Consider the following 23,135-nt stretch of genomic DNA (forward strand, 5'->3'; position numbering starts at 1 on the left):
TTACAGGCACCCAAATGTATGTGTTAGGCACAAAGGTATTAAGTTAGGTTTGATGCATAGAATTTGGGCATTATATGTACTTTGCAATAAAAAGGGGTGATTCAGTGAAAACAACCTAAATTGATGCTTGATACAACTTGAGTATATATATGTTGTGATGGTATTAAGGAGGAAAAACAGTCCTTCATCGAAAATACTAGTAGTTATTGTTTGATACCATCAGAGTGTGTGTGTATATATATACTTTGATGGTATCAAGGAGGAAAATGTACTAATTCAATGAAAACTACCTAAATTGATGTTTGATACCATCATATATATATATATATATATTCTGATGGTATCAAAGAGTAACTAGTAGTGTTTTTAGTGAAGGACTGTTTTTCTTCATTGATACCACCAAAGTATATATAATTGACAGTCATAACATAAAAACTCTTATTTTATGTTATGATTGTCAATTTGATTTGTTATTTTGAAAAGTAAACTATCAATATCTCACAGATAATTGTGTTATATTTTATAACAATTATATGTATACAACTTAACACATTATTTTTTTGGTCAAATTTACTCGATAACTGAATTAGTAATTTTGAGTCAAGCAAAGGAGACAAAGGGTTTATTTACATGTAATTACTATAGTTAAGTCTTTCAACAATTATTATTTCTGTAACAAATAATAATTCATTTTTTTAGGTGTATACCATGAAATGGATAATGGTTTACTATTCATAATAAGAAAGACATATGTTGATCGAATTTATGTACAACTTTTATAAAATACTACTCTCCTTCTACGGCAACTTCTTAATATATATGCAATTGTAAGAAGGTGGAGATTGTTGTTTCTTAAAAAGAAGACAAAAACTTTAAGACATGAAATATTTTACAAACATGATGCCAACATTCAAATTATGTATTGTGACATTAAATAAGACTTTAATAAGTTGAATACTTGATGTATATTATAATAATTGCATAACTAAAGTTGTTAGAGTAATTTGCTTTTGAAATTCAGTTGATAGCAATATATATGATGTACCTTGCCATTAATAATTTAGGTTGAATAGACTCATCATTCATTAATTTGAGCTTTTATTTATTCTTCAAATTCAATATAATTCATTACATATATTATATCATCATATCACATATATTACTATTACTATTACTATTACTATTTACTTACTATTTACTATATTACTAAAAGTGGGAACAAAAAAAAGTTTGAAAGTTGAAATATCAAAATACCCCTATAAAGTTTAGTTACTACAATATCACGTATCAATATATTTAAGATTAAATGCCAGATAACCACTTAATATCTCATATTATACTAATTAAATTGGTTTGCATTTAAACCCGATTCGAAGTTTTTTTATCTTTTGCATTTTCTTTTTCAGATGGACAAGGAAGCATTTACTTATAAATTATTATAGATAGACTGAAGTAAAACGAACTGAAACAGAGTTAACACAAAATCTCCATTAACAAGGAGCTAAGATAGAAGAAGAGAAACTCTCATTGTTTGAGTTCAAAGACTAACTTTTACAATGCTGAAAAGTACTATTTATAGAATCTAACTTCTAATCAAACTAACTAACTAACTTGAAGAATTAGTTGTAACAAACAATATAAAAGGTCTATACTACCCTTGAGCATCTTGGTGAAATAACTAACTCCTTAACTACCTTACACTCATATCTCATCACTCCCCTTCAAGTTAGGTGGGGCAAAAAATATTTAAGACACCTAACTTGGATAAGAGATATTCGTGTTGATACTTTGATAGCCCTTTTGTCAATACATCTGCAGGCTGCTCTTGTGTAGGAAGGTAGTTAACTTTGATCAAACCTTGTTGTAATCTTTCCCTTATAAAATGACAATCGATTTCAATATGTTTTGTCCTCTCATGATATACCGGATTTGCAGCAATCTGTATGGCAGCTTTACTATCACTATACACTTGAACTGGTAGCTGCACGTCAACTTCTATTTCTCTAAGTAATCCAAGTAACCAAATTAACTCTGACACAGTGGAGGCAAGACTCCTATATTCAGCTTCAGCTGAGCTCTTGGAAACTATAGTCTGCTTCTTTGCCTTCCATGACACCAAAGAGTTCCCTACCTTAACCACATATCCTGTTACTGATCTTCTGGTAAGTGGACAAGATGCCCAATCTGCATCACAAAATGCAGTGACTACTTCATCAGAAGAGCTAGGAAACAATAACCCCTGCCCAGGCTGTTTTTTCAAATATCTCACTACTCTTAAGGCTGCATCCATGTGAGATTTCTTTGGCTGTTGTAGGAACTGACTTAGGTTCTGTGTGCTGAAAGACAAGTCTGGTCTTGTCATGTTCAGATACAACAGTTTTCCAATTAATCTTTGATACATTGTCTGATCTACTAGAGGATCTTCAGGAGCTCCATGACTTTTCTCATGTTCATCATATAGTTTTGAGGTTAGTTTAACATTAACATCAATAGGAGTACCTGCAGGCTTAGCTGCTGACATCCCAACCTCAGCTATAAGTTCCAAAGCATACTTTCTTTGATGCATCAATATCCCTTCTGCTGACCTAGTGAACTCAATGCCCAGAAAATATTTCAATTCACCTAAGTCCTTCATTTTAAAAGCCTGCTGCAATTCCAGTTTTGTCTTCTCTATTAACTTCAAGCTGCTGCCAGTAATCATCATATCATCCACATATACTAACACCACAACAATGCCTGCTTCTGATTTATTGACAAATAAGGAATGATCATATTGACTTTGTTTGAAGTTAAGAGTAGTAAGAGCTTCAGTCAGCTTATGGTTCCACTGCCTTGGAGCCTGTTTGAGCCCATATAATGACTTTGTTAGTCTGCATACTTTCTCCCCTTGACTAACAAAGCCTTGAGGGAGCTTCATATAAATCTCATCATCAAGATCACCCTGCAAGAAGGCATTGAACACATCCATTTGATGAATGTGCCAATGTCTTGAAGCAGCTAAAGACACCACTGTCCTCACAGTCACCATCTTCACAACAGGGGAAAAAGTTTCTTGATAGTCGATACCTTCCAGTTGACTATATCCCTTAGCAACTAGCCTTGCTTTAAACCTTTCTATCTCTCCTGTGGACTTGTATTTAATCTTGTAAACCCACCGACAACCAATAGGTTTCTTTCCTGGTGGTAGCTCAGTTATCTCCCAAGTCTTATTATCTTCAAGGGCTTGAATCTCAGTTTGCATAGCATCTACCCACCTAGTGTCTGTCACAGCCTCTGAATAGGTGGTAGGTTCTCTAACTGAGGATGTAGCAGCAATGTATGATTGATAAGTAGGAGAAAGATGACCATAACTGATATAATTGCACACAGGATACTGCACTTTGGAATGCAATTTGGAGGAAACAAAATCTTTGAGCCATGTAGGAGTATTTTTAGTTCTGGTAGATCTTCTGGGATCAGCTGGTATAACAGCATCTGTGACTGCTGGAACTGGTTCCCCAACTGAATCAGAAACATCTGAAGAAACAATCTCAACATCTGGTAGCACAGATGAGCCTTCAAGACAAGATAGTTCATCATTGATAGAACTAGGTGTTTGGAAAAATTGAGTAGTGGAGGTATCAAATAGAGCAGCTGAATCTGACAGTGGATTTGGAAACAAGGAATGTTTTTCAGACATCTTGATCTGTGAGAAAGGGAATATATCTTCTCTAAATATAACATCTCTGCTAACAAAGAATGATTTAGCAGTAAGATCAAATAAAACATAACCTTTTTGTGTCTCTGAATACCCCATATGAACTGCAGACTTAGATCTGGGCATCATTTTGTCATGTTCAACTAGATTTTTGGAAAGACACAGACATCCAATAGTTCTCAAGTGTGTCAATCTAGGTTTACTTCCATATAATCTTTCATAGGGACTTTGATAATTCAGAACACTACTAGGAACTCTATTAATGAGATATGCTGCAGCTAGAACACAATGCCCCCAATACTTCAATGGAATTTTACCCTGAAACCTCAATGCCCTTGTCACTTCTAGTAAGTGTCTATGTTTCCTCTCAGCTACCCCATTTTGCTGAGGGGTATAAGAACAAGACCTTTGATGAATAATACCCAACTCTTGAAACATTGTAGTACAAACTGAGTTTACAAACTCAGTACCATTGTCAGATCTGATCACCTTGACTTGTGTAGCAAATTGATTCTTAACATACTGCAAAAAAATCTTTAATGCTACACATACATCAAACTTGTGTTTAAGTAAGAAGAGCCAAGTCATTCTGGAAAAATCATCAACAATGGTAAGAAAGTACTTATTGCCATCAAATGTAGCTGTATTGTATGGACCCCAAAGATCAACATGAATCAAATCAAAGCTAGTACAACTTTTGATACTACTAGATGGAAAAGGAAGTCGAGTCTGTTTTGCATAGGGACATACTAAACATTTGGAAACTTTACACATACTATTGATATTCAAATCAAACATCTTAGCTAGTACTACAGATGACACATGTCCAAGCCTTTGATGCCACAATTCCATATCAGATGGGACTTGTGCTACTGTCAATGCAGTATTCTTTTCATCACCTCCAGAACTTTGTGTATACAGACACCCTGCTTCTTTACCAACCACTCTCACCTTCCCATTGTAAAGCTCCTGAAGAACACAGAAGTTAGGGAAGAATGTAACTGAACAATCAAGTTCCTTTGTTAACTTACTCACAGACATCAAGTTATACTTGAATTCAGGTAAGTAAAATACATTTGAGATAACACTCCTGTCTGTTAAGGCACAAGAACCAACATGAGTAACCTGAGTAGTACCCCCATTAGGCAGATGTACAATTTTAGGAATCTGTAATTTTGACACAGAACCTTTTATAAACATGTCCATCTGAGAAACCATATGGTTTGTTGCACCAGAGTCTACAATCCATACTGCATTAGTCTCAGAAACAAACAAGGATTTACCTGCAGTGTGAGCAGCAAAAGTAGTATTGCTCTCAGATGTTGCAGGGCCTTGGTTTTGTGTGAGACCTCTAAGAATATGGTCATATTGTTCCTTTGTGAATGTACAACCCTTCAGTAATCGTTTCACATCTATTTCTGCTTGACTTGCTGCTTTAGAAATGCTATTACCATCCACTCTTCCATGCTCACTTTGTGCAGTAGCAGACTTCAGATCCCATCCTGCTTCATGCACATTAGTATTCAAGCCATAAGAAAAATGAGCCTGACCTGAACCAGGATTGTTGTAGCCTGAAGGAACACCACCTTGAACCTTCCTTTTGGACTTGAAATCAGGAGGATACCCCACAATTTTGTAGCAAAATTCTTTACTATGACCCTTACATTTACAGAAATCACAAATGAGAAGAGAGTTCCTTTTAAATCTCTGATTCACTCCTGAAGTAGAACCAGCAGCAGATGATTTAGAGTACATGGCCATAGGATCCATACTCTCAGAACTCAGCCCCATATTGCTAATGTGTGAAATCACTGCCTTTTGACTCTCATCCCCTACTACCATAGCATAAGCATGATTGACAGTTGGTAAGGGATTCATCATTAAAATTTGACTTCTAGCCTGATGATATGACTCATTAAGCCCCATTAAAAACTGATACAATTTCTGTCTGCTCAAGTGGTTTACAAACTCCTTCGACTTAGCACAATTACATCCAGGAGAAGGAACTACAGCCTCAAACTCATCCCACAAGGTCTTGAGTCTGGTGTAATACACAGAAACAGAAGCAGTCCCCTGTTGTAGTGATACAATGTCTTTATGAAGACTATAGGTTCTCGAACCATCTACCCTGTCAAATCTTTCTTTTAAATCACTCCAAACATGAGAAGCATTTGTAGCAAAAGCAATTCCACTCAGTAAACTCTTCGACACTGAGTTCATTAACCAGGACAGTACTACAGCATTCACTCTCTCCCATTGTCCCCACAATTCTTCACTAAACATCTCTTTACTACAGGTTCCATCAATTAACCCCAGTTTATTGCGTCCTAACAATGCTAGTGTAATCGATCTATTCCATAGAGAGTAGTTCTCAATTCCAAGTAATTGAAACGAAATAAGATTTACTCCACTTAAATCTGTAGGACTAAGAAAAAGAGGATGATTGTAGTCAATACCTTGGCCAATTACAGAATTAGGTATCGACATTGATACACCTGTGTTTTCTCCATTGTTGCCTGGAATTGAGTCTGCAGATGTTCTTCCATTCGTCATCCTGATTCACTGCTGATCAACAATTGTTTGCAGAAGCTAAGTACTCACCAATTATCTACAAATTTTACCCAAAACTTTGTGTAAAACCTATAGATCGACTGATGAACCGATGGATCTGTGAATCTGTAACTTGATTCTATAATCCTCGATCGAAATTGCCTATCACAGTAATCACTGTGTGTGGCTCTGATACCATGAAGTAAAACGAACTGAAACAGAGTTAACACAAAATCTCCATTAACAAGGAGCTAAGATAGAAGAAGAGAAACTCTCATTGTTTGAGTTCAAAGACTAACTTTTACAATGCTGAAAAGTACTATTTATAGAATCTAACTTCTAATCAAACTAACTAACTAACTTGAAGAATTAGTTGTAACAAACAATATAAAAGGTCTATACTACCCTTGAGCATCTTGGTGAAATAACTAACTCCTTAACTACCTTACACTCATATCTCATCATAGACAAATACATTTCAAATCTAATATAAAAGTTGTGTGAGATGTTCTATAAGAAAACACATTTTAAAGAAATATTGTATTCTTTTATATCATAAAGTAACATGAATGCATATTTAATATAAAGTAACTATTATAAATAGTATATCAAAACTACTTTAATTTATATTTCAACTCTCCAAATATTAAATCCATTTTGAATGCAAGTGTAAGGTGATTAAAATATAAGATTAATATTTATTATCCTAAGAAACTTATATTTTTGATATACTTTAATATCTATTTTTATAATCTAAACATATCAGATGAAATTGCATAGAATATTTTGATATCAACCAATAGGAATAGTATGTAGGTGCAGGTTTTGGTGATGGTGAAAGTGGAGATTTGTAGTAATAAGGAGGTAGTGGAGACTTAGTTGATGAAAGTGGAGATTTATAATAGTAAGATGGTGGAAGCGATGGTGACGGGGTAGTGGTAATTTATAATAGAATATCGGTGCAGATTTTGGTAATGGTAGGGGTGGAGACTTAGTTCGTGATGGCAAAGATTTGTAATAGTTTAGTAGGGGATGATGAAGACTTTTAAATGTATGTCGGGGTTGCAGGAGGTGATGACTTGTACACATACTTCAGTAAAGGAAGTGGAGGAGATTTACAATAGTGAAATTGATCTTTCTTATTGATTTGTGCAGTAAGTACACAAAGGTATTGCAAGAACACCATACAATAATAATTAATACGAATGAATAAAAAAAGACAATATCCTCAATACAAACAATAAGTTACGAAGAAACAAACTCTAAGAAGCATCAAAGCTTATATGCGTTCATGTGAACGCACTAAGAAAACAATGTGCGAGAAGACCAAAAGAGAAGTAGAATCAAATATGTCCATGTCATGAAGAATCAACCCTTCAATTAAAAGATTGAACATCTTATTCCATAAATTAATTGCTTTGTACCATTGACGTTTGAATCTATTCCTCAAGAAGCCATCATTTATTTTGTGTTTCAAACTAAAATCTGAAAAGAAACAACCAAATAGAAGATTAGAGACTTAATTCAAACAAAATAAGCAAAAAAGGTTGAATATCATATGAAAAATTTACAAATTTAAACAACTACTCACTTGATTGATTGTGGAGAATGACTGCACTCTTAAAACCTCTTAGTAGTGGACTGGTGGTGGTGGTGAAGCGTAAATGTACGCCGGTGAAGGAGGTGATTTCACTGGTAATAAGGAGGAGGAGGAGACTTTACGGGTGGAGGTGGAGAGTGATAGTAGTAAGGAGGTGGTGGAGAGGGTGACGGTGGAGGAGGCGACTTGTAGTAGTAAGGTGGGGGTGGTGAAGGTGATGGTGGAGGAGGAGACTTGTAGTAGTAGGGTGGTGGGGGTGATGGCGATGGTGGTGGTGGAGACTTGTAATAGTATGGTGGAGGAGGAGATGGTGATGGTGGTGGTGGTGATTTATAATAGTATACAGGTGCAGGTTTTGGTGATGGTGGAGGAGGAGACTTGTAGATGTAGGGTGGTGGAGGAGATGGCGATGGTGGTGATGGTGATTTGTAGTAGTAGGGTGGTGGAGGAGATGGCGATGGTGGTGGTGGTGACTTGTAGTAGTATGGTGGAAGGGGAGAAGGCGATGGAGGTGGAGGAGACTTGTAGTAGTATGGAGGTGGGGGAGATGGTGATGGTGGTGGAGGAGACTTGTAGTAGTAAGGTGGGGGTGGTGATGGAGATGGTGGAGGAGGGGACTTGTAGTAGTAAGGTGGTGGGGGTGATGGCGATGGTGGTGGTGGAGACTTGTAATAGTATGGTGGAGGAGGAGATGGTGATGGTGGTGGTGGTGATTTATAATAGTATACAGGTGCAGGTTTTGGTGATGGTGGTGGAGGAGACTTGTAGTAGTAAGGAGGTGGGGGAGAAGGTGATGGTGGTGGTGGTGACTTATAATAGTACACGGGTGCAGGTTTTGGTGATGGTGGTGGTGGTGATTTGTAATAGTAAATAGGTGCAGGTTTTGGCGATGGTGGAGGTGGAGATTTATAATAGTATACCGGTGCAGGTTTTGGTGATGGTGGAGGTGGAGATTTGTAATAGTAATGTGGTGGAGACTTAGTTGGTGGTGGTGGAGGTTTGTAATAGTAAGTAGGTGGTGGTGGAGACTTATAAACGTATGTCGGGGTTGGAGGAGGTGGTGACTTGTACACATATTTTGGTGATGGAGGAGGTGGTGACTTATAAACATAAGTCGGTGATGGAGGTGGAGGAGATTTATAATAGTATGGAGCAGGTGTAGGCTTGGGTTTTAGGCATTCTGCATAAGGTGTCTTTGAGCCATAAGCAAATGGTTTTGCATAAAGTACAACTTCATATTTATTCTTTGACTTCACTTTGAGGTTAGCACCCTTAATTCCCCAATGAAGATTTGTAGGAATGCTACACTTTGAATCCTTAGGAGCATTGTGGAGTTTAGCCTTGCAAGCCTTCGCTCCATATTTGCTATATTCAAATCCTTCAATAGTGATGCTAAATTTGCCATTGATCTTAGTGGTACCATAACTCACAATTTCTTTGTCACCGGCCTTGCAAGTCACTTCAACAACAGCACCTAATCCATTTTAAAAGAAACATTAATTATCACAAAAACAATTTATTTATGAATTTTGATCAGAGCATAATGAACAAAGCAACAAAAAATAAAATATGTATAGTTAAACAAATTTTTGATGATAAATTAAAAGAAAATAAAAAATATGAGTGTAGTATAAACTATAAAGACTATGGTACCTTTCAGGTGTTTCTTGTCGTGAGACATCTCTGGGTGCTTCCAACTATGGCATCTAAAACAATAGACTTTTCCGACAACTTTGACTACAAATTGATGATGTGGAGGATAGTAATGAGTTGGTGGTGGTGGTGAAGTATAGTAGTATGGTGGGGGAGAAGACTTCTTTGGTGGTGGTGGTGGAGATTTGTAGTAGTATGGAGTTGGAGGTGACTTAACTGGTGGTGGTGGGGAACTGTAGTGATATGGTGGAGGAGGTGATTTCTTTGGTGGTGGTGGAGAGGAGTAGTAGTATGGTGGAGGGGGAAACTTCACTGGTGGTGGAGGAGAACTGTAATAGTACGGGGGAGGAGGAGATTTAGCCGGTGGTGGTGGGGACTTGTAATAGTATGGTGGGGGTGGTGATGGGGAAGGTGGAGGAGGAGACTTGTAATAGTATGGTGGTGGTGGTGATGGAGATGGAGGAGGTGGTGACTTGTAGTAATAAGGTGGTGGAGGAGAAGGTGAAGGAGGTGGTGGAGATTTGTAATAGTATGGTGGAGGAGGTGAAGGAGAAGGTGGCGGTGGAGACTTATAATAATATGGTGGAGGTGGTGCTGGTGAAGGCGGTGGTGGAGATTTGTAATAGTATGGTGGTGGAGGTGACGGTGAAGGTGGAGGTGGAGACTTGTAGTAATATGGAGGTGGTGGTGAAGGTGATGGTGGTGGAGGAGATTTGTAGTAATACGGTGGAGGTGGAGACGGTGATGGAGGTGGTGGGGACTTATACACATATGGTGGTGGTGGAGATGGTGATGGAGGGGGTGGAGACGTATACACATATGGAGGAGGTGGTGATGGAAAAGGAGGGGGAGGTGACTTATAAACATATGGAGGCGGGGGAGAAGGCGAGGGCGGAGGTGGAGATTTGTACACATAAGGTGGTGGTGGAGAAGGAGAAGGAGGTGGTGGTGATTTGTACTCGTACACCGGAGGTGGTGGAGAAGAGTATACATAAGGGTCTGCCGACACTACATTAGCTACAGCCAATATGACCAATACCACTAAGATTTGTGGCAAATATTGACGACCCTTGGCAGGGCCGCCACCATTAAGCCTCATTTTGCTGGAAAATTACACCACCTAGCCTCCCAAGCTAGTTAGAGGAAGAAGAAAGGAGATAACCTTTAGTTTTCAGTTGAGAAGTGATGCCTTTTTGGAATTCATTGGCCAATATATTTATAGTTACACACCTTGAAAAGTAAAGAGCTATCTAAAGGACCAATTCCATTGCTCTGATTGATAATCAAAGTGTAAAATAATTATTAATAGCTCTTAACAGCTGGATCTACAAGTTTTCATTTTATTTATTGAAGTTCATCTCTGTATCACTTTGAATATTTCCCCATTATCTTTTAACAAGTAGTTTGTTACCTGCTATGAGAACACACAAAAACACATGCCATGAACTGGCTTAAGGGAAAGAAAATGCTATTTTTTAATATTTCCACTCTCTTGCTATTATGTTTTCAATAGCCAGGGTGTGGGCTGATAAGCATATCTCTGTATCAACCTACAAAACATAAACAACTAAACAAACTAGTGCTCATATTCTGTGATATTGAATTTTTTAGTGTTCAATAATTACAACTTTGACTTGTTTAGCCAAATTAATTAATCTATCTTCTCCATCTTTACTTGCCTGTTGATCTGTAGTGGGTAAGGATATATATATATATATATATATATATATTCTATATCGTGGACTCGCGCTAGCTGGTAAAAAACAAGAGTAATGTAGTTGGAGTTTATTACTGGTAAATGCTAAGGTGCGTTACTATGGGATTGTTTGAAACTCATACCAATTATTTACCAAATGCCCTATGCGACATGCTCAACATATTCCAAACCTAAGTGTGATACTTTTGTACTTCTCTGAATCTTCCTATTAGGATCCTTGGTTCCGCCACTGATCACATGCATGGTTAAAATGTTCAACTTTTTGAACACTAGTTGGCCGGTGCAAGAACCTTGATAACTTAAAAGCACAAATAGCCTTTTTTATGATGATGGATAAATGGATATGAAGTATATGTATGTTGATGGTTGATGGCTTCAAATTATTTGTTGCCTACTAGAAATGGTGGTCTAGAAACTTTGAACACCAACATTTATTTTGACTTCAAATTTGTGAACTCTTCATAACAAGTTTGATATTAGTGAACTTGAAAGATTGAGTAAACATGCTACATCGATTAACTACATTAATACAGTAAAAAGTTGTTATTTGTGATCGTCATAGAATATAAATCCTTTTTGTATTACGCATTTGCATAATCATAAGTGTTGAAATGGAACCATGAGGTCTCAGAGTTAAATTTCAATGTAGGTGGAAAGATTGGTGATTTTTGGCTTTTGTCCAAGCTTTAGTAGATAGAGTTATCCGATATCAGTATTGGTGAGAGCTAGAAAGTATCTCATGTTATTAGTCGAGGTACGTGCAAACTGGCCTAACTTAAGTTCATTAATTTATTCAGTTGACTTTGCATTTGTGCTGTTACGTTTCTTTGTTGTAATGTAAAGTACTTTGGAAGGATTTCTTTTCTTGTTCTTCGTTTCAATTTAGTTACTTTTTCCACGTCTTTTATCTTCTTTTATTTCGTTAAACATTTTTTCTCTTTGATTTGAAGTGGCACATACTAAAATTGAATTTTAACTTCTCTACTCTTTAACTACAAGGTTAGGTAATAGATAACTACATGTTGCGTGTTGTATCAAATTAAGTTACCTGCTCCACCCTGTGCAGGTTTTGTCAATTCTTTTGGGTTTCAGTGTTGTGATGTACCCTTTGGGGGAAGTATATCACGAGTTTGCTGGCATCCTGACTTGCGTAGATCAAGGGTAAACACTCATCGTTTTTGACATGGACTACTAGTGTATTCAATCCTGTTATGGATCTCTTGCCACATTCAAAAAAATAAAAAGGAAAATAGTTTTTCTTCCCTTTTATATTTTCATTTTAAAATTTTTTGGTAAGAAGTACCCCAGTGCATATTGTGCAAGCACAGAGGCGTGTTTTACTTATACATATCTTGAACTACTTCTACATTAAAACTATAGTAAAGATCTTAAACTAATTGTAGATATTTTCATTTTCAATTTATTTATATATATTTGGAGAAGACTAATTTAATTTGTTTGTAACATGTTTACAGAGGTAAAAGATAGAGGAAAAGAAGAAGAAAGTGAATATAATAAAATTGATCTTCTTATTGATTTGTGCACAAAGTACGTGAAGGTGTTACAAGAACAACATACAATAATAATTAATAAGAATAAATAAAAAGAGGACAATATCCTCAATACAAATAATAAGTTACAAAGAAACAAGCTCTAAGAAGCATCTAAGTCTAGATACGTTCATGTGAACGCACTAAGAAAACAATGTGCAAGAAGACCAAAAGAGAAGTAGAATCAAATATGTCCATGTCATGAAGAATCAATCCTTCAATTAAAAGATTGAACATCTTATTCCATAAATTAATTGCTTTGTACCATTGACGTTTGAATCTATTCCTCAAGAAGCCATCATTTATTTTGTGTTTCAAACTAAAATCTGAAAAGAAACAACCAAATAGCAGATTAGAGACTTAATTCAAACAAAAGAAGCAAAAAAGGTTGAATATCATATGAAAAATTTACAAATTTAAACAACTACTCACTTGATTGATTGTGGAGAATGACTGCACTCTTAAAACCTCTTAGTAGTGGACTGGTGGTGGTGGTGAAGCGTAAATGTACGCCGGTGGAGGAGGTGATTTCACTGGTGGAGGAGGTGAGCTGTAGTAATAAGGAGGAGGAGGAGACTTTACGGGTGGAGGTGGAGAGTGATAGTAGTAAGGAGGTGGTGGAGAAGGTGACGGTGGAGGAGGCGACTTGTAGTAGTAAGGTGGGGGTGGTGAAGGTGATGGTGGAGGAGGAGACTTGTAGTAGTAGGGTGGTGGAGGAGATGGGGATGGTGGTGGTGGTGACTTGTAGTAGTAGGGAGGCGGTGGAGAAGGTGACGGTGGAGGAGGTGACTTGTAGTAGTAGGGTGGAGGTGGTGAAGGTGATGGTGGAGGAGGAGACTTGTAGATGTAGGGTGGTGGAGGAGATGGCGATGGTGGTGGTGGTGATTTGTAGTAGTAGGGTGGTGGAGGAGATGGCGATGGTGGTGGTGGTGACTTATAGTAGTATGGTGGAGGGGGAGAAGGCGATGGAGGTGGAGGAGACTTGTAGTAGTATGGAGGTGGGGGAGATGGTGATGGTGGTGGAGGAGACTTGTAGTAATAAGGTGGTGGGGGTGATGGCGATGGTGGTGGTGGAGACTTGTAATAGTATGGTGGAGGAGGAGATGGTGACGATGGTGGTGGTGATTTATAATAGTATACAGGTGCGGGTTTTGGTGATGGTGGTGGAGGAGACTTGTAGTAGTAAGGAGGTGGGGGAGAAGGTGATGGTGGTGGTGGTGACTTATAATAGTACACAGGTGTAGGTTTTGGTGATGGTGGTGGTGGTGATTTGTAATAGTATACAGGTGCAGGTTTTGGCGATGGTGGAGGTGGAGATTTATAATAGTATACCGGTGCAGGTTTTTGGTGATGGTGGAGGTGGAGATTTGTAATAGTAATGTGGTGGAGACTTAGTTGGTGGTGGTGGAGATTTGTAATAGTAAGCAGGTGGTGGTGGAGACTTATAAACGTATGTCGGGGTTGGGGGAGGTGGTGACTTGTAAACGTATGTCGGAGTTGGAGGAGGTGGTGACTTGTAAACATATGTTGGTGATGGAGGAGGTGGTGACTTATAAATGTAAGTTGGTGATGGTGGTGGAGGTGATTTATAATAATACGGAGCAGGTGTAGGCTTGGGTTTTAGGCATTCTGCATAAGGTGTCTTAGAACCATAAGCAAATGGTTTTGCATAGAGAACAACTTCATATTTATTCTTTGACTTCACTTTGAGGTTAGCACCCTTTATTCCCCAATGAAGATTTGTAGGAATGCTACACTTTGAATCCTTAGGAGCATTGTGGAGTTTAGCCTTGCAAGCCTTTGCTCCATATTTGCTATATTCAAATCCTTCAACAGTGATGCTAAATTTGCCATTGATCTTAGTGGTGCCATAACTCACAATTTCTTTGTCACCGGCCTTGCAAGTCACTTCAACAACAGCACCTAATCCATGTAAAAAAACATTAATTAACACAAACAATTTATATATGAATTCTGATCAGAGCATAATGAACAAAGCAACAAAAAATAAAATATGTATAGTTAAACAGTTTTTTGATGATAAATTAAAAGAAAATAAAAAAATATGTGTGTAGTATAAACTATAAAGTCTATGGTACCTTTCAGGTGTTTCTTGTCGTGAGACATCTCTGGGTGCTTCCAATTATGGCATCTAAAACAATAGACTTTTCCGACAACTTTGACTACAAATTGATGATGTGGAGGATAGTAATGAGTTGGTGGTGGTGGTGAAGTATAGTAGTATGGTGGGGGAGAAGACTTCTTTGGTGGTGGTGGTGGTGACTTGTAGTTGTATGGAGTTGGAGGTGACTTAACTGGTGGTGGTGGGGAACTGTAGTGATATGGTGGAGGAGGTGATTTCTTTGGTGGTGGTGGCGAGGAGTAGTAGTATGGAGGAGGTGGTGACTTAACAGGTGGTGGTGGAGAAGTGTAGTGATATGGTGGAGGAGGTGATTTCTTTGGTGGTGGTGGTGAGGAGTAGTAGTATGGCGGAGGGGGAGACTTCACTGGTGGTGGAGGAGAACTGTAATAGTACGGGGGAGGAGGTGATTTGACCGGTGGTGGTGGGGACTTGTAATAGTACGGTGGGGGTGGTGATGGGGAAGGTGGAGGAGGAGACTTGTAATAGTATGGTGGTGGTGGTGAAGGTGATGGAGGAGGTGGCGACTTGTAGTAATAAGGTGGTGGAGGAGAAGGTGAAGGTGGTGGTGGAGATTTGTAATAGTATGGTGGAGGAGGTGAAGGGGAAGGTGGCGGTGGAGACTTATAATAATATGGTGGAGGTGGTGATGGTGAAGGTGGAGGTGGAGACTTGTAGTAATATGGAGGTGGTGGTGAAGGTGATGGTGGAGGTGGAGACTTGTAGTAATATGGAGGTGGTGGTGAAGGTGATGGTGGAGGAGGAGATTTGTAGTAATATGGTGGAGGTGGTGATGGTGATGGAGGTGGTGGAGACTTATACACATAGGGTGGTGGTGGAGACGGTGAGGGAGGTGGTGGGGACTTATACACATATGGTGGTGGTGGAGATGGTGAAGGAGGGGGTGGAGACGTATACACATATGGAGGAGGTGGTGATGGTGAAGGAGGAGGAGGTGACTTATAAACATATGGAGGCGGGGTAGAAGGCGAGGGAGGAGGTGGAGATTTGTACTCATGCACTGGAGGTGGTGGAGAAGAGTATACATAAGGGTCTGCCGACACTACATTAGCAACAGCCAATATGGCCAATGCCACTAAGATTTGTGGTAAATATTGACGACCCTTGGCAGGGCCGCCATTGTTTAGTCTCATTTCGCTGGAAAATTACACCACCTAGCCTCCCAAATGTGGTTAGCTAGTTAGGAGAAGAAGAAAGAAGACAACTTTTAGTTTTTCAGTTGAGAAGTGATGCCTTTTGTGGACTCATTGGCCTATGTATTTATAATAAAATTTCTTGATAAAATATTTGTTAGTAAAGAGCAGTCTAAAAGGACTAATTCAATTGCTCTGATTGATAATCAAAGTGTAAAATATTATTAATATCTCTTAACAGCTGGATCTACAAGTTCTCATTTTATTAATTATATTCTCTCTCTGTATCAGTTTGAATATTTCCCCATTATCTTTTAACAAGTAGTTTGTTACCTGCTATGAGAACACACAAAAACACATGCCATGAACTGGCTTAAGGGAAAGAAAGTGCTATTTTTAATATTTCCACTCTCTTGCTATTATGTTTTCAATAGCCAGGGTGTGGGCTGATAAGCATATTTCTGTATCAACCTACAAAACTTAAAAGATTCATAATTTCAAAATACAAACAAACTAGTGCTCATATTCAATAATTACAACAACTTTGACTTGTTTAGCCAAATTAATTAATCTATCTTCCCCTGCTTTACTTGCCTGTTGATCTGTAGTGGGTAAGGATATATATATATTCTATGTCGTGGACTCGCGCTAGCTGGTAAAAAACAAGACTAATGTTGTTGGAGTTTATTACTGGTAAATGCTAAGGTGCGTTACTATGGGATTGTCTGAAACTCGTACCAATTATTTACCAAATGCCCTATGCGACATGCCCAACATATTCCAAACCTAAGTGTGATACTTTTGTACTTCTCTGAATCCCCCTATTAGGATCCTTGGTTCCGCCACTGATCACATGCATAGTTAAAATGTTCAACATATTAGCGAATAGATGAATTATTTTCTTTTTGGAACACTAGTTGGCCGGTGCAAGAACCTTGATAGCACAAATAGCCCTTTTTATGATGATGGATAAATTATATGTATGTTCATTGTTGATGGCTTAAAATTATTTGTTGCCTACTAGATATGGTGGTCTAGAAACTTTGAACACCAACATTTTCTTTGACATCAAATTGTTTCGACAAGTCTGAGTGTATTTTATGTATATACATTGTTAATACACATAACTTAAGCCTGAAAAAAAATAAAGAAGACCGAAAACACGGATTTGTACTTTTTGAATTAGTAGTAGTGCATGCCAAGTCTTAGCAAACGATTTCTTTTATAATCTTTTTGTATTACTCATTTGCATAATCACAAGTGTTGGAATGAGAATCATGAGATTTCAGGGTTAAATTTCAACGTAGGTAGAAATATTGGTGATTTTTGGCTTTTGTCCAAGCTTTGGTAGATAAGAGTTATCCGATATCAGTATTGGTGGGAGGTAACAAGTATCTCATGTAATTAGTCAAGGTACGTGCAAACTGGCCTGACTTAAGTTCAATAAAAGGATTTCTTTTCTTGTTCTTCGTTTCAATTTTAGTTACTTCTTCCATGTCTTTTATCTTCTTTATTTCGTTAATCAGTTATTAATTCTGATCTACTCAAGACAAAATATTGGAGGTGGATTGTTTAACTTTTCAGACATACAATAATATTTTACACATTATAAAAATATAAGAAGTATTGAAAAATTTGACCTTTGTAACATCAATGTAAAAGATTTCAGTTAAACATTTTTTCTCTTTAATTTGAGAAGGCGAATACTAAAATTGAATTTTAACTTCTCTACTCTGTAACTACCAGGTTATCTAATAGATAACTACATGTTGTGTGTTGTATCAAATTAAGCTACCTGCTCCACCTTGTGCAGGTCTTGTCAATTCCTTTGCGTTTCAGTCTTGTGATGTACTCTTTAGGGGAGTATATCACGAGTTAGCTGGCCTCCTGACTTGCATAGATCAAGGGTAAACAATCATCGTTTTTGACATGGACTACTAGTGTATTCAATCCTGTTATAGATCTCTAGCCACATTCAAAAAAAAGAAAAGAAAAATAGTTCTTCTTCCCTTTTGTATTTTCATTTTAAATTTTTTTGGTAAGAAGTACACCAGTGCATATTGTGAAAGCACAGAGGTGTGTTTTACTTATACATATCTTGAACTACTTCTACATTAAAACTAGGGAAAATGCATAAGTACCCCCAGCCTATGCCCAAAATCCCTAAGACACACCTAACCTTTACTAAGGTCCTATTACCCCGAACTTATTTTTTAATTAATTTTCTACCCCTTTACGGCCTACGTGGCACTATCCTTGAAAAAATTGTCAACACGCGCTGGGCCCACAAGATAGTGCCACATAGGCCGAAAAGAGATAAAAAATTATATATAAAATAAGTTGGGGGGTAATATGACCTTATTAAAAGTTAGGTGTGTCTCAGAGATTTTGGGCATAGGCTGGGGTTAGTTATGCATTTTCCCTTAAAAAGTATAGTAAAGATCTTAAACTAATTGTAGATATTTTCATTTTCAATTTATTTATATATATATTTGGAGAAGACTAATTTAATTTGTTTGCAACATGTTTACAGAGGTAAAAGATAGAGGAAAAGAAGAAGAAAGTGAATATAATAAAATTGATCTTCTTATTGATTTGTGCACAAAGTACATGAAGGTGTTACAAGAACAACATACAATAATAATTGATAAGAATGAATAAAAAGAGGACAATATCCTCAATACAAATAATAAGTTACAAAGAAACAAGATCTAAGAAGCATCTAAGCCTAGATACGTTCATGTGAACGCACTAAGAAAACAATGTGCAAGAAGACCAAAAGAGAAGTAGAATCAAATATGTCCATGTCATGAAGAATCAACCCTTCAATTAAAAGATTGAACATCTTATTCCATAAATTAATTGCTTTGTACCATTGACGTTTGAATCTATTCCTCAAGAAGCCATCATTTATTTTGTGTTTCAAACTAAAATCTGAAAAGAAACAACCAAATAGAAGATTAGAGACTTATTTCAAACAAAAGAAGCAAAAAAGGTTGAATATCATATGAAAAATTTACAAATTTAAACAACTACTCACTTGATTGATTGTGGAGAATGACTGCACTCTTAAAACCTCTTAGTAGTGGACTGGTGGTGGTGGTGAAGCGTAAATGTACGCCGGTGGAGGAGGTGATTTCACTGGTGGAGGAGGTGAGCTGTAGTAATAAGGAGGAGGAGGAGACTTTACGGGTGGAGGTGGAGAGTGATAGTAGTAAGGAGGTGGTGGAGAAGGTGACGGTGGAGGAGGCGACTTGTAGTAGTAAGGTGGGGGTGGTGAAGGTGATGGTGGAGGAGGAGACTTGTAGTAGTAGGGTGGTGGAGGAGATGGGGATGGTGGTGGCGGTGACTTGTAGTAGTAGGGAGGCGGTGGAGAAGGTGACGGTGAAGGAGGTGACTTGTAGTAGTAGGGTGGAGGTGGTGAAGGTGATGGTGGAGGAGGAGACTTGTAGATGTAGGGTGGTGGAGGAGATGGCGATGGTGGTGGTGGTGATTTGTAGTAGTAGGGTGGTGGAGGAGATGGCGATGGTGGTGGTGGTGACTTGTAGTAGTATGGTGGAGGGGGAGAAGGCGATGGGGGTGGAGGAGACTTGTAGTAGTATGGAGGTGGGGGAGATGGTGATGGTGGTGGAGGAGACTTGTAGTAGTAAGGTGGTGGGGGTGATGGCGATGGTGGTGGTGGAGACTTGTAATAGTATGGTGGAGGAGGAGATGGTGATGGTGGTGGTGGTGATTTATAATAGTATACAGGTGCGGGTTTTGGTGATGGTGGTGGAGGAGACTTGTAGTAGTAAGGAGGTGGGGGAGAAGGTGATGGTGGTGGTGGTGACTTATAATAGTACACGGGTGCAGGTTTTGGTGATGGTGGTGGTGGTGATTTGTAATAGTATACAGGTGCAGGTTTTGGTGATGGTGGAGGTGGAGATTTATAATAGTATACCGGTGCAGGTTTTGGTGATGGTGGAGGTGGAGATTTGTAATAGTAATGTGGGGGAGACTTAGTTGGTGGTGGTGGAGATTTGTAATAGTAAGCAGGTGGTGGTGGAGACTTATAAACGTATGTCGGGGTTGGGGGAGGTGGTGACTTGTACACATATTTTGGTGATGGAGGTGGTGGTGACTTGTAAACATAAGTCGGTGTTGGAGGTGGAGGAGATTTATAATAGTATGGAGCAGGTGTAGGCTTGGGTTTTAGGCATTCTGCATAAGGTGTCTTTGAGCCATAACCAAATGGTTTTGCATAGAGTACAACTTCATATTTATTCTTTGACTTCACTTTGAGGTTAGCACCCTTAATTCCCCAATGAAGATTTGTAGGAATGCTACACTTTGAATCCTTAGGAGCATTGTGGAGTTTAGCCTTGCAAGCCTTTGCTCCATACTTGCTATATTCAAATCCTTCAACAGTGATGCTAAATTTGCCATTGATCTTAGTGGTACCATAACTCACAATTTCTTTGTCACCGACCTTGCAAGTCACTTCAACAATAGCACCTAATCCATTATAAAAGAAACATTAATTAACACAAAAACAATTTATATATGAATTTTGATCAGAGCATAATGAGCAAAGCAACAAAAAATAAAATATGTATAGTTAAACAAATTTTGATGATAAATTAAAAGAAAATAAAAAATATGTGTGTAGTATAAACTATAAAGACTATGGTACCTTTCAGGTGTTTCTTGTCGTGAGACATCTCTGGGTGCTTCCAATTATGGCATCTAAAACAATAGACTTTTCCGACAACTTTGACTACAAATTGATGATGTGGAGGATAGTAATGAGTTGGTGGTGGTGGTGAAGTATAGTAGTATGGTGGGGGAGAAGACTTCTTTGGTGGTGGTGGTGGAGACTTGTAGTAGTATGGAGTTGGAGGTGACTTAACTGGTGGTGGTGGGGAACTGTAGTGATATGGTGGAGGAGGTGATTTCTTTGGTGGTGGTGGCGAGGAGTAGTAGTATGGAGGAGGTGGTGACTTAACAGGAGGTGGTGGAGAAGTGTAGTGATATGGCGGAGGAGGTGATTTCTTTGGTGGTGGTGGTGAGGAGTAGTAGTAAGGTGGAGGGGGAGACTTCACTGGTGGTGGAGGAGAACTGTAATAGTACGGGGGAGGAGGTGATTTAGCCGGTGGTGGTGGGGACTTGTAATAGTACGGTGGGGGTGGTGATGGGGAAGGTGGAGGAGGAGACTTGTAATAGTATGGTGGTGGTGGTGAAGGTGATGGAGGAGGTGGAGACTTGTAGTAATAAGGTGGTGGAGGAGAAGGTGAAGGAGGTGGTGGAGATTTGTAATAATATGGTGGAGGAGGTGAAGGAGAAGGTGGCGGTGGAGACTTATAATAATATGGTGGAGGTGGTGATGGTGAAGGCGGTGGTGGAGATTTGTAATAGTATGGTGGTGGAGGTGACGGTGAAGGTGGAGGTGGAGACTTGTAGTAATATGGAGGTGGTGGTGAAGGTGATGGTGGTGGAGGAGATTTGTAGTAATATGGTGGAGGTGGAGATGGTGAAGGAGGTGGGGGAGACTTATACACATAGGGTGGTGGTGGAGACGGTGAGGGAGGTGGTGGGGACTTATACACATATGGTGGTGGTGGAGATGGAGAAGGAGGAGGAGGTGAATTATAAACATATGGAGGCGGGGGAGAAGGTGAGGGAGGAGGTGGAGATTTGTACACATATGGTGGTGGTGGAGACGGAGAAGGAGGTGGTGGTGATTTGTACTCATACACTGGAGGTGGTGGAGAAGAGTATACATAAGGGTCTGCCGACACTACATTAGCAACAGCCAATATGGCCAATGCCACTAAGATTTGTGGCAAATATTGACGACCCTTGGCAGGGCCGCCATTGTTAAGCCTCATATCGCCGGAAAATTACACCACCTAGCCTCCCAAATGTGGTTAGCTAGTTAGGAGAAGAAGAAAGAAGACAACTTTTAGTTTTTCAGTTGAGAAGTGATGCCTTTTGTGGACTCATTGGCCTATGTATTTATACTAAAATTTCTTGATAAAATAGTTGTTAGTAAAGAGCTGTCTAAAAGGACTAATTCAATTGCCCTGATTGATAATCAAAGTGTAAAAATAAACATTAACAGCTGGATCTACAAGTTTTTTCATCTTATTTATTAAAGTCATCTTTGTATCACTTTGAATATTTCCATATTATCTTTATAACAAAGTAGTTTGTTACCTGCTACATAGAAAATGAGAAACAACATAGGAATGTGCAAAGAGATTGATTGATAGTTTTTAATATTTCCACTCTCTTGACATATTTTTTTGTTTGGTTAACCTTTACATGTTGCCACATGGAAGCATCTTATAAATAGTGAGATCATACAATTATTTGGTCTTTTTGTCGGTTTCCTTGTTATTGTATTTTTTTAGCAGCCCTAATTGTAGTGTGGTTGACTTTAAAAACGATTTGGAATTTGAGTTTTATAGGTTCGAAATGCTGTTCATTTTATCGACCATTTGAGTTATTGAGTCGTTAATATTTGTACATATATATACAACATAATATATACTCGGAATTCGGATAGTGAGTACAAAACAGACGATTTTAAAGCGGACTCTTCATTAGATAAAGAAGAGATCTTCAAGATTTCATAATTTCCTGTCGAATTTATTCAAATTCCAAGAAGTCTTTACTTGTTTATTTAATTTAATTAACAAAAAACCTCTTTTTTTTGTTTTTCATCCGGTGTCCAGTACTCACATTGGACTAAATCTGGAGTCGCGTCGGGAAGTTCCATATTAGGTGTAAATCACTCCCTAACAAAGACGACTTCGTATCCAAGAAGACTTGAACTTAGCGCCCCTAATAGCTTATATGTTGCATCCACCCCTAATTTTGGATTTCCAAAAAGTTTTTATTTTTTTAATTTATTCTGACAATGTTTATTTTTTTATACTGTCAAAGTATTTAAGATTAAAATACAGCTTGTAGAAGGCGGCTATTAGTTAATATATCTTAAACGCCAGTTAATCCAATGTCAGAAGCACCTTCTAATTAGTAGATTCTACTCTTAAATAAGAGAATAATTGTTTGTGAGATTAGATGAGTTTT

At 38.3% G+C, this 23,135-nt stretch overlaps 2 protein-coding genes and 1 long non-coding RNA gene across 3 annotated transcripts; 1 reads left to right on the forward strand and 2 right to left on the reverse strand.

Moving 5' to 3' along the window:
• Positions 1–7,369: 7,369 nt before the first annotated feature.
• On the reverse strand, positions 7,370–22,105 carry LOC125828451 (uncharacterized). The gene is made up of 5 exons (XM_049507738.1): positions 20,734–22,105; positions 19,153–20,555; positions 14,867–16,031; positions 7,839–9,321; positions 7,370–7,732 (listed from the first exon to the last, which is right to left on the reverse strand). Exons 1-4 carry the CDS (start codon positions 21,926–21,928, stop codon positions 7,937–7,939), a joined length of 5,148 nt encoding a protein of 1,715 aa, XP_049363695.1. The 5' UTR covers positions 21,929–22,105; the 3' UTR covers positions 7,370–7,732; positions 7,839–7,936.
• LOC125828683 (extensin-2-like) lies at positions 12,823–14,111 on the reverse strand (the record flags this gene model as incomplete). The annotated part of the gene is made up of 2 exons (XM_049508017.1): positions 12,823–13,093; positions 13,200–14,111. A coding segment is annotated over one exon (873 nt), but the record flags the coding sequence as incomplete, so codon positions are not given.
• LOC125828604 (uncharacterized) lies at positions 14,115–14,320 on the forward strand. The gene is made up of 3 exons (XR_007443054.1): positions 14,115–14,147; positions 14,193–14,237; positions 14,274–14,320. It is a non-coding gene; the product is annotated as an uncharacterized LOC125828604 (long non-coding RNA).
• Positions 22,106–23,135: the final 1,030 nt, after the last annotated feature.

This window comes from Solanum verrucosum, unplaced genomic scaffold (assembly GCF_900185275.1).
Source record: "Solanum verrucosum unplaced genomic scaffold, falcon-dt-bn FXZP01000273.1, whole genome shotgun sequence".
NCBI lineage: Eukaryota > Viridiplantae > Streptophyta > Magnoliopsida > Solanales > Solanaceae > Solanum > Solanum verrucosum.